The sequence below is a fragment of the Oryza sativa genome, chromosome 8 (genome assembly GCF_034140825.1).
Source record: "Oryza sativa Japonica Group chromosome 8, ASM3414082v1".
Lineage (NCBI taxonomy): Eukaryota > Viridiplantae > Streptophyta > Magnoliopsida > Poales > Poaceae > Oryza > Oryza sativa.
Window position 1 is genome coordinate 269,584 of NC_089042.1, and position 19,111 is coordinate 288,694.

General features: G+C 43.1%; 3 protein-coding genes across 3 annotated transcripts; all 3 read right to left on the bottom strand.

Annotated features, from left to right (window-relative positions):
* Window positions 1–4,040: 4,040 nt before the first annotated feature.
* LOC4344442 (UDP-galactose transporter 1) lies at window positions 4,041–7,384 on the bottom strand. The gene is made up of 5 exons (NM_001403318.1): window positions 6,886–7,384; window positions 5,417–5,666; window positions 5,075–5,282; window positions 4,701–4,932; window positions 4,041–4,617 (listed from the first exon to the last, which is right to left on the bottom strand). The coding sequence occupies exons 1-5, from the start codon at window positions 6,994–6,996 to the stop codon at window positions 4,405–4,407; spliced, it is 1,014 nt and encodes a 337-aa protein (NP_001390247.1). The 5' UTR covers window positions 6,997–7,384; the 3' UTR covers window positions 4,041–4,404.
* Window positions 7,385–8,160: 776 nt separating this feature from the next.
* LOC4344443 (PHD finger protein EHD3-like) lies at window positions 8,161–12,285 on the bottom strand. Its single transcript, NM_001403316.1, has 6 exons — window positions 11,897–12,285; window positions 11,549–11,752; window positions 11,139–11,459; window positions 10,139–10,228; window positions 9,909–9,953; window positions 8,161–9,819 (listed from the first exon to the last, which is right to left on the bottom strand). The coding sequence occupies exons 1-6, from the start codon at window positions 11,996–11,998 to the stop codon at window positions 8,890–8,892; spliced, it is 1,692 nt and encodes a 563-aa protein (NP_001390245.1). The 5' UTR covers window positions 11,999–12,285; the 3' UTR covers window positions 8,161–8,889.
* A 1,027-nt stretch (window positions 12,286–13,312) lies between these two features.
* LOC4344444 (F-box protein At5g39450) lies at window positions 13,313–16,654 on the bottom strand. The gene is made up of 2 exons (NM_001403313.1): window positions 14,906–16,654; window positions 13,313–13,854 (listed from the first exon to the last, which is right to left on the bottom strand). The coding sequence occupies exons 1-2, from the start codon at window positions 16,573–16,575 to the stop codon at window positions 13,851–13,853; spliced, it is 1,674 nt and encodes a 557-aa protein (NP_001390242.1). The 5' UTR covers window positions 16,576–16,654; the 3' UTR covers window positions 13,313–13,850.
* Window positions 16,655–19,111: the final 2,457 nt, after the last annotated feature.

Here is a 19,111-nt window from a genome sequence, read left to right on the forward strand (position 1 = left end):
TTTGTCTTTGTTGTTTCTCTAAATTAAGTACTGTCTTCAGTGATCGATGCTAGATGTTTAGTCCAAATTAGTACGGTTGGTGTGGCAATTCAACATGAAAGCACACTGATCAGTAATTTAACTCATTACTGCTAGGAGTATATGGTGTGTGCAGTAGGACGTGTAGGATCTAGCTAGCAGTGATATGACCAAATTAAATTAATTGGTGATAAAAAGACCATCACAAATAACATAAATCTACTCGATTACTGTAGGTCTTGTGTAGCTACTGCTACTTGGTTACAGCACCACTTTGATGAATGCAGGAGTCAGGAGGAATATGCATGAGATAGATGAACACAGAGAGAGAGAGAGAGGTTTGAGTAGGTAGGTAGCTGGAAATGCTTGCTGGTCTCTTTGGGCATGCATGCATTGATGCATAAGGCTGCGCCTTGTATCATTATTCGTGGACTAATTAATAACTAGAGTCATGCATCGATCGATCACACAGCTTGTTTATATGTACAATCAGTAACAGTAGATGCAATGATCGGCAGCCTTTTTCTCCTAGCATCGCGGAACATTTCATCAGAGCAAGTTTAATAGTATAGCCCAGTACTAGCTTCAAATCATCTATAACCAATGTAATAGCTAATACATACAATAGTTGCTTACGTATAATTAACACCTAGTCCAACCTGTCATACACACGTTACGTTTTAGAGTCCGTGCTGTAGCTGGCTACAGATCTGTAGCCTGCTGCTCTTCTCTCTCTTCCTTTATCTCTTTAAAATATGTTATAGCTGGCTTATAGCCTGCTATTGTACCTGCTCTCATCACCATGGTCGATCTTCGTCGTATACTACTCCATGTATGTGCATGCATATAATATATATATATATATATATATATATATATATATATATATATATATATATATATATATATATATATATATATATATATATATATATATATATATATATATATATATATATATATATATATATATATATATATATATATATATATAACACTTTTTATTTTAGGTTATAAGAATTTCTAACATTATCAGTACCGATGTTAGATCGATCGATTGCCAGCGACGGCGCATTTCAGGGAGAAGCTCATGCCTAGTATACTCCGTAGCTAATTAATTGACCATACTGCATGCATCGATCTGCTTTTATATAATCCTATATGTACGCCAAATACTAAGCAAATTAAAGTGGTGTTCTTTTCTCTTGAAGATGAAGATAAAGATTAATGCTTTTATGCAAAACGAGATAGTATTAACGTATCATTGATTGAGTTTTAATTATTACAAATTTAAAAAATAGATTAATATGGTATTTTTAAAGTAACTTTTATATAGAAAGTTTTTGCACGAAACGTACCGTTTAGTAATTTAAAAAACGTGCTACGAAAATTTTAATCTTCATCAACTCTTGTTGGAGAAAAGAACGCCAAAGCCCGGCAGAGTCTTCAAGCTGCTGAGACTTGTACTACCAGCTGCTTGCGGAGTGAGTATGAGTATTATATGCAACACACTTCAGCAATCTGTTCCCAAGGCCAGCAGTACATTTTTCCTTCATCCCAATTTGCTTTTGACATGATAGGATCTTTAATTGGCTGCATACATAATTAAGGAAAAAAAATCAAAAAGGCAAGCATATGCAAGCTAGTCAAAAGATGATTGCTACTAGCGTCTTGTTCCAATGAGCAGCAGGCACAGCCGTAACAACGCCTTTATGATGATCGAAATGAGAGAGATGGTATATATGAGAATGATGCACATGGAGGAACAACATATAAGCACTCGATCGAATCTCTGAGGTAAGGCTGAAAAGTGTCTTATGTTGATGGCGCCCATGGATTGATTGTATTTCCCCTTCTTTTTGGAACACAACAAGCAGCTGCTACCAAGCACATTTATATCGATAGAGTAGCATAGTATCCTTCTCTACATATGTGGATGGGTAGCGTCACGTCTTATATAGTACTTCATCCGTCGTATAATATAAGAGATTTTGGAGAGACATGACACTTTCAAATACTACGAATCTGGATAGCTCCCCTATCCAGATTCGTAGTCCTAAAAGTATGTAGCAAAAAGTACAAGTTTCCTCTACTATTTTTTGACCAGCTAATTAAATAATTAATTTCAGCGTATCAGCATATATCCTTGACTCCACCTTTCCTCCACAGTGCACCCGTTGACACGTGAGGGTGGAGGTGAGAGGGGAGGAGCATATGCCATGTTGGAGGCCAGACCGGTGCGACGCTTCCTCATAGCGGCTGGTCGACGGATCCATGGCAGAGTGAAAATGGAAGTCTGGGAGGAGACTACAATAGGTGAGCTTGCGCATGTCCGCCTTGATAGGGAAGATAAGGTGGTGGCGTGAGACCAACACGGAGCTCCAAGAGGAGAAGAGCGGTACAGTCGCCATTCTCTGGCAACTTTCTGGGCATCCACATGATCATCTCCATCGACATGCTCAGAGAGATAGAGAGGAGAGAAATGGAGGCGCATGGGACTTGTGGGGCTAGCTAACTTTTTATAAAATATGTGTTGACTGGATTACCACGTAGAACCAAAACCACCCATATTAGGCTAAGAGTATATTAGTTAGTTTGATTAAATAGTTTAGGAGGATAATTTATCAATTTCTATAGTTAAGAGGGTAAATCTTACCTTTTCTTTACTATAGTTGATGAGGTAAATTAGACTTAACCCTTGTATGTATGCTCCCGTAGGTAGGTATGAAGGAACACATATGTAGGTACGTACGGTGAGGATCCTGCAGATGCACTTCTTTCCACGGTCGTCGGAGTGAGTTGTAAAGATGATGTGCATGGAGGTACTACGACTGCAAAGTTGGCTCACTTTCACAACTCATCTTTTGCAGCAGGATCTTATATTTGCTTCTCCATCATGCATGTTTGCTGCTGCCTAGCTATATATACGTACGTACCCTACCTCTAATTATATTGCATGGGCTGCTTTCTGGAGACAGAAAATGGATGAGCAACTTCTTTGGGGGCATATGCTGTCTGCAAACTCATATATTCCAGCTCCCAATCTTTGGATGCATTTTGATTTCTGCCTGCTGCAGGGCTGCTTGATTTCAGGGGCACCTTTCTTTCTTCAGACATTCCAGCTTGGCTTCCAAAAGATGTTTGCCTATGAATCGATATAATGCTTCTTCTCTGCTGGTGCAGAAACTAACAAAGCATATGCATATACTCGATCAGTGACTGGTAATATGTGTCGTTGTGCGTTCTGAGAAGAGGTGATCAATTGCACGGGTAGCAATTTCATTTTTGTCCCACTATAAACAGACAGACAACATTTTCTTCAATTGTAAAAAAAGTAGCTTCCAAGGTTACAACCTTATAGAGTTATAATCTTGTAATTTTTCTTCTGCTCTATCAATAGAACTTCGCACCGCCTTATGCGAGTCGTTAAAAAAAAAGTAGCTACCATGGCTAGCAGTAAGGGTATTATGTCTTTCTCATGTAGGTCACTAGTCAGATTGCTACCATTTGTAGCAATCCTAAGTATGAGTAAAATGATTTTAAAAATATAGGACAATTACCAGTGGTAGTGGTCCGAAACAGGGACCGAAATGAAAAATACCTGGTCAAGACAGGATTAAAATATTAAAAAAGATGTCGAGCCATTATCAATGTTATGGTCCAAACAGAGACCGATCAATATGAAAAGTAACCAGGAGCTGAATTGCAAATGTTCCCGTACTGGGCTCCTTGGGCCGGAACGGCCGTAAGTGGTCTGGGCACAGGCTTTGATGCATCTCTTTTGTCCTTGTTGTTCTTACTTCCATTCCATTGTATAGATTTTAATTGTTCTTAAAAACAATAGCAAATGTACAGACTATAATACTTAAGTTTTTTTTATGCAGTTCCTTTCTGTATTGAACATGTTGCGCAATTCCTTACTCCTTTACAGTAGGACACTTTGTTATTGAGAAACACAAACAAAAGAACAAAACAGAGGCGCCAGAATGATAAAAACAATAGTATAGTTTGGATGGAGCAATAACATAATAATAATATCTATAGTCAACTGAACAATGCTGTGTGATCAAATGTGTAGCAATAGTAGCATAGTTACGAGCAAACAAAAATCTTTTAATCCTGTGAGAAAAAGGAAGAAAAGAATAGAAAGAGAGAGAGAGAGAGAGATACAGCTGAGGAGCACCCCAGCATGTTCAGATGACAAGAAGGAAGTTCTATTAGCTCTATACGAACAACTCAACTGAAAACTCTGAATAATTTTCTATGACAAAAGTGCCTCAGGATTAATCCTGAAAGCTGTTAGATGATGCTCCTTTATTCCTATTGATCATGCACCAACAATTCCCTCCTCTTTTGAGTATCAACTTGTTTTAATTTGGTGGCCAATTAAATCTTCTCTTGCTTGTCTCCTACGAGGGGAAGCATCTCCATCCGGCTCCTCGGCGTGCGTGGGCTCGAATTAACGCTCTGCTGCGAGATGAGATGCCTCACATAGCCATAGAAGGTGCAGCCGACGAGCGTGATTGCGCACCCGACAGCGTTCATCGCGGAGATCGGGTTCCGGAAGATCATCCACGACACCAACACAGCCACAGCAACCTGTATAAATCACAGTATCCATCAACCCAATTTGTGAATGCAGAGCACAAATGAACAGCAGTAGAGTTGCAGTCGAGTCTCACTTTCAGGTTGCCGGCTACGTTAAAGGTGACAGCCGTTGTGGAATGGATGACGTAGAAGATGGAGAAGTTGAGGCAAAATGCGAGTACTCCGGAGGTGGTGATGATGATCAGTGCAGGGACGATGGAATCATACGTGTAGAGCCAATTGATGACGCCACTCCCTTCCAGCACAATCGCTGGTACTGACAGTATCATGGTTGCAAATGGCGCCATGTAGTACACAGTGTTAATGCTGCACAGAAGAAGAACAAAATGACAGATGCAGAATCAATAAACACACCAAAAGAGGAAAACATGCAAGGCTAAGTATGGTAAAGTAAAATTCAGACTGAATCAATTTTTACTGGCCCAAGGTAAAAAGAATCCATTTTTACCTATCAAATTTGTATCCATGGAGTAGAGACTCTGCAAGGATGGTCTTGGTAGATGTTGCCAGGCAACCAACCATAGCAGCACAAAAACCAAACATGTTGAAACTAAGCTCAGTTATTGATGTTAACATGATTCCTCCCACTATTGGTACCAGAGAAGCCCATATGCGCCACTCGAAATACTTCCTCCAGACCAACCACTGCAGAATAACTGTGTTACAATGGAAGAATCCATCAGAATATGCTTACATTAATTGCAGAAAAGCGGAATAACTGAGAACGACTGAATTGACAATAAAGAGCTCAAAAAAAAAAAGAGCTTAGAAAGGCCAGGAATCAGAGAACCTGTCGTTGCAGGGGTGAAAGATTTTATGGTCTGCATGAAGGAGACTGGAATATATCTCAGGCTGACATTTCCCAGTACAATGTTTATGCAGAACACAAATGACATTGGGAATATTCTTCTCCACCGATCCTCTGGGGCAACTTCAATCAGTGGTTTCATCTTGAGAATTTTGATTGCGATGTAAGCTCCAATCGAAGAGCATATAAAGTGGACACACGAGACAGTAAGAGGGAACTTGAACTCCAATTTCTGCATCCAAGGAAAAAAAAATGAAAACCATCAAATTGATGACTTGTGTGAATGATTATGCAGTAATATTCTGAAAAAGAACACAATTTTGGACTCCCAAGTCAATTCGAAGAAAAAAGAGGAACTGTACACTTCATCATCAAGGATCGATTTGTGCAGCGAGAAAACATCACACGCTACAGGGTTTCTTCAGTAATACATCACCCAGGCCACTTTAAGTGACAAAGGTTACAAAGACCACGAAGTTGCTTCAGAATAGCAGCAGTTTTGTTTTTGCACTGAGTCTAATATCCTGTGGTATGCAGGCTGTTAGTATCTTTAAAACCAAGTTTTCTTAATGCAATGATACGCAAGCTCTTTGTGTGTTCCGATAAAAAGAATTGTACCACAACCTTCAAAAATATAGATGGTTGCAAGGAGGTGATTTTTTTTTCCTTTTTGAACCCAAAAACAGGTGGAGAGATCCCTTCCAAGGGTTCAATATTCATGAAAGCTACTCCACCAAAGTTCCTTCCAGAATCAGCACTGTTCTAGTTAACTTTACATTGGACATCCATCAAGGGCATCAAGATGCAAACTTTAAGCTTTTTTTTTTCTTTTTGGATGCGACGTTGTACTTCAAATTTAAGGTAGAACCATAGAGTTGACTTACACTTGGGTGTGGCTGCGTGGGTGATCCACCAAAAGAGAATTGTCAAACTTTATAATCTTTTGAGGAAACATTTTCAGTTAGAATGATTGCCAGCTAGAAAAGGTAGTGTTTTGAGTCATATCCTCGATCTCTCCGTTGTATTTCTCGTTATCTTTTCTGAACATTTAACTCATTCTTAAGAGGACATGACAAATTGACAATTCCTTTCAGTGTCTGAAAGGAACAGAGTCCTTGGAGTTTTGTAAATCTCAATTCTCAAAAGATGATTCCCTTTTCCCAGTCATAGCCACCCATAAACTACCAGATGAAGCAAACTATACGCACAAAAAGATTGTTCCTTTGATGGAGTATCTTGTTTCATGTTCCTATATTATGCTGCATCCCTAGGAAATCAACTACACCCATGTGAAGCAGATAATTTGCAGGAAAGGCGTGCGTGACCCTTTGCTGTTAATAATCATACGAGGGGATCATCTCAAGGACAGAAAAGAAAAAGGAAGTAACGGAAGAAGAATAGGGGGGGGGGGGGGGAAGAAAAGGAGAGGAAGATTATGGAAGAATTGGAACCTGGAAGATCCATTTGTTCATGATGATGACGGTGACGTTGAAGCCCCACCATTGGAGGATCGCCAGAACGGCTCGGATGGTGGCAACGTCTCCCATCTTGGCTTCCTCCATCGATCGAGATCGAGATCAAGATCGATCTCGACTCGACTCGATGGATGGATGATAGATCAATCCGGCCGGTGTCAAGAAACGCACGCCCGAGGAGTGAAAAAACCGGCTTTGTATCAATCAAGCCATCGATAGGAAAGGAAAACGATCCATTAGAGGCATCTTTGTAGAACTAGAAGGCCTGCCTGCCTGCATCGATCGAACTAATTCAGTTGTCTTCTCTTTTGTTTGGGGGCTTTATAAATATATACTACTACAAGAGACGAGAAGAGAAGAGGAAGATGAAGTGAATCGAAGAGGGAGGTGTTTAGGTTGCGAGTTCGGTTGGTGTGAGCAGATGATTCCCTCCCTCTCTTTGCCTTTGGGTGTTGTCTAGTCTAGCATAGTACGTGTCTCTCTCTCTCTCTCTCGCGTGTGATTTGATTTCCCGGCTTCTTTCTTTCCCTTTCTTTGAAAAACGTGGCACCATCCATCAAGTCTGCAACTCTCTTACCTTTGCCGTGAGTCTACTCGTCGTACGACTGGTTCCATGTGCTCACACCTCTCAAATTTTATGCAAATAACTAGTTTGAGAATTTTTCTGCCATGACTTACTTCTTAATTAATATAAATCGACGCACCAGCCAACTGTTTTAGGAATCCATGCTTCCATTTCAGTAAAATATGGAGTCATAAATCAAACGGTCAAACGAGTCCAATTGATTTTCAGCAAAATAAAAGCATACTACTCTATTGTTCAGCTTTATCTAAATAAAAAAAATACACTATTGTTCTGAGTGAAAAACGCAACACGTACGGTTCCAGAAGCCAACCACATGCCTACTCCTGACAGTAGCGGCTAGTACCTCACTCCCAAAATAAGTGCAGCCATAAGTTTCAGCACCCAACTTTGATCGTCCGTCTTATTTAAATTTTTTTTATAATTAGTAATTTTGTTGTTATAAGATAATAAAACATGAATACTACTTTACTCGTGAATTATGTTTTTAATTTTTTTCAAAAAATTTTCAAATAAGACGAGTGATCAAAGTTGGACGCGAAAAACCATGGCTGCACTTATTTTGGGACGGAGTAAGCAGTACATAATGCAAATCCTCTACAGTTAGGCAGGCAGGCCTCCGTATCCTGCCGTGCAAATCCTCTCATGTTCATGCATTTGTTAATATAGAGGTCAACACTCACCACAAATATCATTAATTCATATCAAGGACACATATAAATTCATCATCTGGAGATATAGCTACACTACTTATTAATCCAACCACAGAATCTCTAATATGATATAGGAGTACTATTTACTATAGGAATGAATATTCAGGGTTAGTCATACACTCAAACTATATACTAGTACTACTTACATGCTCCATGACTGTCACAATTGTCTGACAAAATGAAGATCCACTTTCTTCCTTGACTCTCATGCTTGTCCTCGACTGAAATAAGACCTCCAAAAAGCTTCAGGATCAACCAAACCATTACATACACAACATACAGACTATAAACCTTCACAATCATCGATCACAGGCTATAAACAATGACGAATCAAGCAATAAAAAGGAGATTAAAAAAACAAAATCATATTTCCCCCAAAAAAACGTTTAAGAATACCATCACAGGGCAAGTACAGGACAACATTCACAATGGTCACTGAAAGGGGGTAAAGAAGGAAGGTGAACAAGTAAACAACACATCATTCCGCCCAGCTAAAAGACTACATACACCATCTTCACCAGGTAAGAGTTCTTCCTGTAGATGTCAACGGCAGTTAATTAAATAAACTACACAACTGATTCAGTATCAAAGTCGGTGTATAGCCCTCCTAAGGGGCCAAAGAATCTCTTTTCCTGAGCTTGTCCAAGCGAGCTCAGAAGCTAATCCACAAAGCTATTGTGATGATCACTTTTCAGTACCATCACCTTCAGAATCCTTCGACTGATTCACATTACAAGCATGCTTACTATTCCCATGTATTTTCAGCACAGAATCCTCATACTTATGCATTCCTTCCGCTGCCCTGCGGATCTTGCAAAATGTACAGTACCACTTACCTTTGGGGATAGTGTTGCGTGCTGGTCTCATGCAATATATGTGATAACCTTCATCACAGCCATCACACATGACTATCTGGTCATCATCCTTGTCTTGGAAGCACCCTCTGCAGAGGCAAGAGGGGCAGTACCAGCAACCAAGCTTCTTTTGTTGCTCAATTGCAAGCTGGCTTGTTTTCAGGCATCGGATATGATAGAACTTGTAAACGCAGTAAGGATGTCCGCATACCATGAATCTCTTGTCATCGTCTTCGCATGTGCCACAGTGTTTGCACAAGTTTGACAGGGCAGTTGTTGACAGGTCTGGTTCATTGTCTTCCCCCATGCTTGAGACGGAGCTCCCCTCTCTTTCTTCAGCTAATTCAATTTTTATGGGAAGCTTGGGATCTTCTTCTTCTGTCTTCACCAGCTCGAGCTGGTCACACAAAACACAGTTACCACCATGCAAGCAGTCATGGGCAACATTATTCGTGGTATCTGCAGCCAATTCTTTTTTCTTGAAGCTGCAGGTTGAACAATGCCAGATTGCTGGGACTTGCTTAATATCAGGATTGAGTAGCTTGACACATGCAAAGTGGTACATGGTGTCACATTCATCACAGATTAGGCCTTCTTCAACATCTACCTTGGTGCCACAACCATCGCAAGGGCACAGATCACGTCCAGGTGGCACAGTTCGTTTCGGTATTGTAGAATGACTAGAATCACATGGGGCCAACTGCACGGTGGTAGTCGACTCCTTTGTGACAACGTGGACAGCACCCGGCAAACTTATTTCCTAATGAAGAATGCAATTAGTAAAACCATTATTAATTAAGTGTGCATGTGGAACAATGATTAGCAAACATCCTCAAACAGACAACTTACCTCTATTCTGTGCTCAGCCACCTCAGCTTCAGAAAATCCAGAAGCCTATAAAATAATTTATCCATTAGTAATGCCCAGCATAAAAGGAAAGATTTCAATATACTAAAGCATCCTGCAAATTGCAGCATGGTTGCCAAGTGTGCAGTAATAGATTTATCTTAACTCAAATTGTCAAAATATAACCATCTCGACGCTAGAGACATTAATTGAAAGATAAAGCAACAGATTACCTGCTTTTGGTATGAAACTCGTGAAATGGTTGAAAGGTTGCTCGCTAGACCTGTCATCTCTTGGCCAACTTGCTCAAACTTCTCCCACATCTACAAAATAAACAAATAGAGAGTTGTATTAAGAGGAAGGCTCAGCAGGCAACAGTATCGTATAATTTTTCCTAGATGTTACTACACAACTTCTATGTTTAGAGCATGAACAATATAATGTAAACAAAAAAACTCACAGATGAAAAAAGTATATCAATGATAACTGATAAGGAAATCAATATAGAAGAGTAATTGTTCGGTCTTTGAGATGTGCTAGCACTAAATATTATAAAAGTTTTCTTTTTTGTGTTGTGCCCATTTAAGAAAACAAGTGATAAAACCCTAGTTGACTTAGACAGAAACCTCAGCATTGAGTGGTTACACATGCAGCATGCATGAGATGTTCCAGAATTTTGTGTGTGTCATACCCCAGCTCAACCACATTATCCATGGTCCACTTCATCAACCATGAAGCGCAAGGGAGTTGGCATGTTGCGGACAGCAGATGAAGCAGACAGATAGAAATAGAGCATATAAAGTTGCGAAGACATGATAGTGTAGAAACAGGGCTAGTATACCATTTAAGTTGACTAGCGTTCCAACCCTAACAACCAGAGTTCTAGAAGGTCAGTTGTGATAAACTCCCTAGGAGTCTGTTGCTTGGATGGTTCAAACAATTTGGGAAGATCTTAACTAGCAAACGCAAAAGAAGCTCAGATAAGCAGTTGAGCATCAGCATCATTCTATCAACTGGCCGTACGTAGAACATTTTGCTCTTATGATTTACGGAGTTGTGAACAATAATAGATGGAGAACACATTAAGCTTTAGCATACAGAGGGCGCTTATAAGTACAGGTAATATGCATCATCTTTATTAGATAAAAGATAAGAATAAACACTAGCTAGTATTATTTCCCTCCAACAACAGTAGCTAAATTACTTTCATGGGAGCAATAGAGAAACAATTACCTGCTGGATATCATCGTCAAATAGTGCAGGGTTGTGGGCATAGTCTCCATTTCTCATCTTGGCGTCGATTTTTTCCAAGTCGATGACATCACCAGGTTTATTGACATGGAAGGTCCCAAGTAGCAAATGGCACAACAAGGCAAATTTCTGGGAGACCAAAATGTCGAAGAGGGCATTATTACACATTGCCTTGTTAGCTTCGGAAGAAGCTGCGGCAGCCGCATCTTGTATAGCAGCATCTGCAGAAACCACCTTGCCTCCAGCAGCACCATTAGGGTGCTGCACTTTTGCTTCCTCTCCTTGGGAATGAGCTGGGTTACCCTGGTAATGAGAAAGAAGTCATGTGTTAGGAAAATTATCATTGCATAAATATATATAGGGTAGATGCAAACAAAGGTGGTGTGTGTTACTTTGAATTCAGTGTGAACAACAACACCATTGGTGAGCAAGCAAGGATTGTGTTGGAGAGCATGACGGATGCAGGTCTGAATTCCTCCACCCTGGCTAATAGCAGGGGATTGGAGGAAGCCGTGGAGAGTGTCCCTCCAGCTAATCCAATGTTGGGCCTTGGCGTCTTTCTTAGAATTGGCGCCGTTGGCCATGAGTGGCAAAGGCTGCAAGAAAAGAAAGCACAACAAGTAGATGTAATGAGAGATTGTAAGAGGAGGCAAGAAGCGAGAGTACGAATCTTGTAGAAATCGAAAGGAAATCTGGAGAAAGAAGAAGAAGAAGAGGCAGGGAGTTGGTTGGTTGGTTACCTGTGTTTCTTTGGAGCGGCGGCGCTTGTAGGTGACGAGGTGGTCCTCCGGCGGCGGCGGCTGCCTCTTGCGCGGTGGTGGGGGGCGGTTCTGGGAGCCCATCAGCCACCTGCGGGGGGCGGCTACAGCATGGACAGCAAGCCGAGCCGCCGGGAGGAGACGACGGACGGAGCGGAGCGGAGCTGCGGAGGGGAAGCAAAACCCCGGAAAAACTAGGGTTTGTGCGGGCGGGGTGGGCGCGGGTGGCGGTGGATTCGGATCTCTCGCCTCGCCGCGGCAGAGAGGAGCAGCAGCGGAGGAGCGGGATTTGGAGGCGGCGAGCGGAGCCGGAGACAAACCCAAAATCTCTCTCTCTCTCCTCTTATTATAACGGAACGGGAATGGAAACTGAAACGGGGTTGGGCTGGACACAAGACAACCCATCCTCATCCTGTGGGCCCTTGTGTTTGCTCGCTCCACCAAACCTCCAATACTCCAATGTTTCCACCATACACATCTACGAGTAAAATTATGGGTCTATTTGAGGAGCTTAAGATTCTTACAAGCAGCTAGTTGATAGCCAACTTCTGAGAATCTGGAAAAGCTAGCTTTTGGCTTCTAGTTCATTTTCTGGATTCTATAACTACAGCTTATCAGAATCTGGACCAAAAGCTGGGCTATTTGGGGGAGCTTCTGATTCTGGGAGAAGTTGTAGCAGCTAGAAGCTCCCCAAATAGAGCCTACATAGCCCTTGAGATTCTTCTTTTTCATGTTACATGTAAATCTTAGAGTTAGGCTGGTATATAGCTTAAGTGAGTAAAAGGAGATAATAGAGGTGGTGACAGAGATAACTTATAGAGTCAAAGAGATTATAGCTAGTCGTACATCTAGATTGTTCTTAATCGGTGATGTATTGAGTAAACAAGTATTAACATATTATTGCCATGCAGGATGGCGAAAAAAAGATAACGGAACATAGGTTAATATACAAGACAATTCGAGTTGGTTATGTGTTCCATTACGTGTGCGGGTGGATTCATGCAGTATGCGCGGGAAAAACCTATGACGTATTGAGAAATATAACTATAATTAAAATATAAATAATATAGTGACGGAAGGTTTTCGCTATAATGCAATACCACGTGTCGATTTCTATGCTCTATTTTTATATTTCACTAAACTCATGTTTTAATGGGTTTTGCAGCCCAGCAAGACACCCCAAATGTTTCAGTGGGAAAAGCATCGAAGAACACTACCACTTTCCATGACAATTGTCAATGATGAACAATGTCAACTTTATAGTTTCTTACCCGGGCTGGACCAAAATCAACGCTCCATACGCCCCCAAAGGCCCAAATACAACTAGTAGCGTTTCTTTTACTCCTCCATTTATATTCTACCATAACAGCTGTAGACGTAGCAATAGCACGCAGGTAATCAATACTGCAACGATTCACCCAGCGACATCATGCCAAAATAATTACTGTGCCAGCTTACAATTTGCGCTGGTCACCTAGCTGTATCTGTATGCCTCCAAAATTTTACAATTTGACATTAATGTAACTTTCAACTCATGTCAGTTTAACACCTCATGATGTTATCATCAGGAGGCTGGATCTGCGACTGTAGCTCATTTGCTAAATTTTGACATTTTAGTTTACTGCAGGCATGAAGATGCCAGTTCAGTAACAAGGGAAATACAGATGGAGTTGGCTGCATTTCCTTCAGGGTACCAATATATACCATATTAACACTGCTGCCATGCTGCTTCCATTAACAGCAGCAGCAGCGGTACATCAACTCAGATCAACGTACGGTGATGGCCAACCTTCAGGTTCAGGGTGAAAAATGTGGGATTCAGATCTTCAGTACAAGACGTATGGCAAGGAAGCACAGTAGAACATGATCCCGCAAAGATCTGTCGCTGTTGCCTCTGTATCAGGTGATACCATCATAACGGTTCCCAAGCCATCTTTTACCTAACAGAAGGGGTTTCATCTTGTCAAATGAGTTGATCAATGGAAGTATAATCACTAAATAGATAGGATGCTAGACTATACAAGACAAAGCATTTGGAAGCAAAAATAAAGAAATTTTGATCAAATATTCACAAAACTGTTTGTTACAACTTAGAAGGAAGCTGCCATGTTTTTACAGGGGTACAGGTCAAATATCTGAGAATCTGTAAATCACACACATAAGTCGTAGAAAAATGGAAGAGCTCTACATGGTCGTCCAGATTACACTCCAGGCTGGTCACAAAGAGGTAACTGTATAATATGATAATAGAACTTCATGCAGACAGTCTTATTTTGCATGGGGTAAGCAGAATCCTCAGAGATTCATGGATCATCCTATGGACCTTACTCAGTTTATACGTGATTAACAGCAGTACAGCACAGGCTAGCTAGTATATAATTATAAATCTACAATAAAGCAGTAGTGTAACAAGAACCACATAAAAACTAGTACATTAAGTTTTTATTACCAGTGATCACTTGTTTTATAGTCATTTAGTACTGCTGACTACTGTTTCAGAACAAATGCAAATTACCAGTTACTCGTGTATTTTTTCCATGTACAGAGAAAAGGCACTGATGTATTTTGCCGTGTACTGAGGGCACAGCCTTCAGCTGTACAGCAGTATAGAATGATGGGGCATGTATTTCTATCCATCACCATGAATACTGACACCTTAAAATTTACATTCAAAGAAGAACTAAATCGTGCATGGAACAGAACTAAGATCACTACATTTAGGCTTGACACTTTAATCCTGTCGATAAGAAGTGGCTGCAGTCAAAGAAAACTGGCTGAATCCTCCAATGACCTATCAACCAGCAAGAGCTCAGTCTAAAGTTTAGCATTGGCAACAAGAGCTCACTATCTAAAGTTTAGCATAAAGCGTCTGATTTTGCTCACAACTGAATTACCAAAATAGATAAACCTATACAACATGATAATACACCAGGGACTGGAATTCATAACAGGTATCATGTGCAGGTGCAGTAACACTAGTGATACGCATACCTTGGAGAAGCTGGGAAGCTCGTGCTGCCAGGTGCCACAGCAAAGACATTGGAGTAAGACTTTGTGAGGTAGGCGAAGTTGGGTATCGGCGGCAATGAAGGCACACGCTCCCCTCTCCTTATCATATCCTCCAGGTCCAGCCTTTGCAAGGTGAGAACAGCTTTGTTCTCTCTCCAAACAAATGCAAGCCGGCCATCCAGGAGGACAAAGAGCGATCCGGGCTTTGAGCCAGGATACCTGAACCCATACCCGGTGGCAATGCCCTCACCAGCAAAGCTTCTATTGATCTCCACAGCACGCGACTCCTCATCGGTTTGCCACGGAAAAGTCTCAGTGGATGGCTCACCGACCCGCACGATAAACATAGAGGACCCATTCGGATGCACGACATAGTGTGTACCCTCCAACACCTTGGTTGCAATCAGCTGAAGCTTCCCTTCGCTGTCCTCCTCATAGGAGAGGAGTAGGAAGAAGAGAGCCTTGCCAGGTTTGCGCTCATCCTCCGGCCGCCCTGGCGGCCACCCGAATGTGCCTCCCCACAAACCGGCATACTCCCGGCCAGGCATGGGCGCCTGCGTCGTCAGCTTGTAGAGCACAAACCGGTTGTCATGCATGCTTGGCCAATTCCGGTAGATAGACAGCCTCATCCGCGCGCCACGGAGGCTCAGGCCGACGCTCTCTCCGGCTCGCAGGAACTCGTCCAATGGCAGATGCTTGGGGTGGGCGTACTCAGCCCTGGAATTGGCGGACGCCGACCGTGTCACCATCTGCCGCAGGCTGTTCCTGACAAAACCGGCGACCACCGAGAAGGTCCTCCGCAGCCGCATCTTGTCGCCGGCGGTGTCGGCCGGCAGCGCCGCCGTCTTCCTGGCCCCGATCAGCAGCGCCTCGATCTCGGCCCTGCGCACCATGCCCCCGCCAGACTGGCTGTGCAGGCGCAGCATGGCCTCCCGGCGCGCGGCGAGCAGCGGGAGGTCGGCGTCGGAGCGCGCGAAGAGCGGGGCAGTGGCGACATCGGGGGGGAGGGTGAGGCGGGAGGCGGCGACGAGGGCGTTGAGGAGGCGGCGGCGGTCGGCGAAGGCGAGGCGGGAGAAGTGGGAGGTGGAGGTGGAGGTGTGGGCCTCGAGGAAGAGGGTGTTGGCGAGGGGGTGGAGGGAGGAGGAGAGGAGGCCGGGGAAGAGGGAGTCGTGGGCGGCGCCGTGGAGGAAGAGGAAGGCGGGGTGGCCGCGGTGGTCGGCGAGGAGCTCGAAGACGGGGGCCCAGAGGAGGCGCGGGGAGAGCTCCTGGGGGATGGAGCGGACGGCGACGAGGGAGAGGAAGCCAGGGAGGGCGAGGACGAGGTTGCCGAGCTCGGGGTTCTGGTGGGCCCAGAGGCCGAGGAGCGGGGCGGCGGAGTGGAGGAAGCGGCAGACGGCGAGGGAGGAGTGGGCGAGGGCGGTGCGCCAGGCGAGGAGGTGGGAGGCGGTGGGGAGGAGGCGGCGGCACTGGGCGAGCCACGCCTTGTCGGCGGTGGAGACGGCGTTGCGGAGGCTGCGGGAGGCGGCGGAGAGGGCGAGGAGGTCGCGCGGGCGGAGGTGGGCGGAGATGAGCCCGAGCACGTCCTCCGGCAGCGACAGGATCAGCTCCGCGCCGTCGACCTCACCCTCACCGGCGAGCTCGTCGGAAGTCATGAGGATGGATGAGGATTTCCTGGATCCGGAGGGAGGTTTCCTTCCTCTACTCTCTCTCCCTCCAAACTCAAAACAAAGTGAGGATTTTTCACTTCTTTCTTCTAGAAATATCACTGAAAATAGATATTTTTTATCTAAAAATATGATATTTTCTTTAAAGAGGAGAATAGAGGTTTCTGATAATATATAGTGCCAGGTACCAAGGTCTGATACCTAGATACCAGCTGGTATCCGAGGTACCAGATACCAGCCAGAACATCCATATGTACCAGGTGTGAAGAGGGAGCGCATGCCATCGTCGTCGTGCCCGGCCAATGAACCTCTTGCTGCCATATGTCCTCTCATTCCTTTCCCTCCTCAACGTGCTTCCTCCCTTTCCTTCCGTTGATATGGCTAGCAAGACAAGGAGAAAAGACGTGGAAGCTCAGCTATAAAAAAAAGGGGATGAGTCACTCTAAGTATCTCATTCTAACGGTATCCCGTCCTCTAGTCTCTCTCTATAAAATACGATCGTTTTTGGAGAGAGAGAGGGGGGATTGACTGAAGAAGCAAGACTTGCTCGCTTGGCACATATTAGGGGCTTGTTCAAATTGTAGCCAAAATAAACCTTACCAATTTTGGCATTGCAAAATTTTGGTATGTTGGCAATATTGTAAAAATCTTGGCAGGATTTCTTATATATTTATTAAAGTTTGGCAGCAAACTAAATGTAACCACTTTTTTTTGGCAACTTTGCCAAAATTTGGTAAGATTGAAAATGTTATCTAAGTGAACATGCTCTATAAGACAACCGATCTGGATCTGGTTTTTACTACTTCACTAATCAATTAACTAAACAATCAGGGCCTCTTTGAATCGCAACAATGCAAAATTGGAGGAATAGAAAAAATGCAGGATTCTAATAGGAATGTATGTGTAAAATAGAGGATTGCAAAATACAGGAAAATGGTCGTTTGATTTGACCGCGGGAAAAACGTAGAAATCGGATGAGAGAGATAGTCTCAAAGGGAAATTTCAAAAAGGTTAAAGCTCTTGCTAAATTTCCTCTAAAAACTATATAAGATTATCCATTCCATAGGAATTTCAAAGAAAAGCATAGGATTCAATCCTTTGCTTCAAAGGACTTCATAAGAGATTTTCTACAGTTTTGAAATTCTCTAAAATTTCTATGTTTTTTCTTCAAATTAAAGGGGCCTTAGGAGTGACACTTTGGGTCCTAAAACTAAGTGAACAAATGCTTCTCTCGAGAAAAAGAAAATATAAACCTTTTGTATAATACCTGAAAAAGAAAATAATCACTGAAAATAGAGGGTTTTTTAATCCAAAAATATGATTTTTTTTTTCTAAAGAGGAGAATAGAGGTTTTTATATAAAATACGATTGTTTTTTTTAGAGATTGACTGATTGACTGAAGAAGCAAGACTTTTGCTCGCATCGCACAGATCAGCAGACGACCGATCTAGATCTGGTTTTACTATACTCTACTCTACTAGTACTCAGGGCCTGTTTGGCGGGACTCTAGCTCCCATATTCATCTTACCTATAGCTGTAGTCCATCCAAACAGTCCAGATTCGTTCGAAACAGGAGCGGAGCGCACCGAATCGCTCCGGGAAAATGAACTACCGGACTAGAGCGGCATTTTTGTCGCTCCTCAACTCCAACTCCAATCACATTACAAGATTGCCCACACATTTTCGATGAAATTACCAGCAAATGCCACCGCCCTAACCCCCATCCCTCCCTCCCCCGTACCGCTTCACCCCATCTCCCCCGACCTCCATCTCGAGAGAGCGAGGAGGCGAAGCAGCAGACGACGTGGGGAGGAGGGGGGAGCAGCCGGCGGCAACGATGGACCAGCGGGAAAAATGCGGCAGCGCACGGACTTCTCCTTCCAGTGTATCCCCTCTTCTCTCCTTCCCATCCCGGCACACGGCGGGCGGCGGCGCATGGCGGCTAAGGGGAGCACGGGGGCGGTGGAGGCACCGGCGGCTAGGGGCAGCGCATGGCAGCGAAGAAGGTTGAGGATGAGCAAGGCGTCGGGTGCAAGACGGCTAACCACGGCCGACACTGAGGTAATTTGTTCCCCAAACCCTAAAGTTTCTCCCAGATTTTAACTTCAAATCTAGTTCGTTCATGTGGGGATGGCTGTCTACTTTGTTTGATTGGTTGCTATTATGCAATGAAAAAGGGGGAAAATTTCAGATCTGGCCGTGAGAATTTAGGGATGTGAAATTTCATATTTCAGAACTAGTGACCATGAGCATTTTGTTTGACTGAACATGTTCAATGTCCACCTCCCTGACATCTAGTTGTCTAAACTCTAAAGTTCTATATTCCCAAGCAAGTTGCAATGGATGCAGCCATTCTTATGATAATATATGGATGCATACAGTTGTCTGAACAAGTGCAGTTTGTGAGGTCAAAATCTCTATTTGAGATGTCATTGAGCAATTTGCAGGTGCAGTTGAACTAAATCATATATTAACCCTATATAACAAGTGCAGCTAAATGTAATAGCGAAAGAATACCATAAAC

Coding starts and splice junctions, on each gene's coding strand:
- LOC4344442 (NM_001403318.1), bottom strand. CDS start 6,996: ATGGAGGAAGCCAAGATGGGAGACGTTGCCACCATCCGAGCCGTTCTG. Junction 5,283..5,416: donor TTTCACCCCTGCAACGACAG/GTTCTCTGATTC, acceptor ATTGTAACACAG/TTATTCTGCAGTGGTTGGTC. Junction 4,618..4,700: donor ACGTAGCCGGCAACCTGAAA/GTGAGACTCGAC, acceptor TGATTTATACAG/GTTGCTGTGGCTGTGTTGGT.
- LOC4344443 (NM_001403316.1), bottom strand. CDS start 11,998: ATGGGCTCCCAGAACCGCCCCCCACCACCGCGCAAGAGGCAGCCGCCG. Junction 11,753..11,896: donor GCCGCTCCAAAGAAACACAG/GTAACCAACCAA, acceptor CTTTTCTTGCAG/CCTTTGCCACTCATGGCCAA. Junction 9,820..9,908: donor TGGCTGAGCACAGAATAGAG/GTAAGTTGTCTG, acceptor ATTCTTCATTAG/GAAATAAGTTTGCCGGGTGC.
- LOC4344444 (NM_001403313.1), bottom strand. CDS start 16,575: ATGACTTCCGACGAGCTCGCCGGTGAGGGTGAGGTCGACGGCGCGGAG.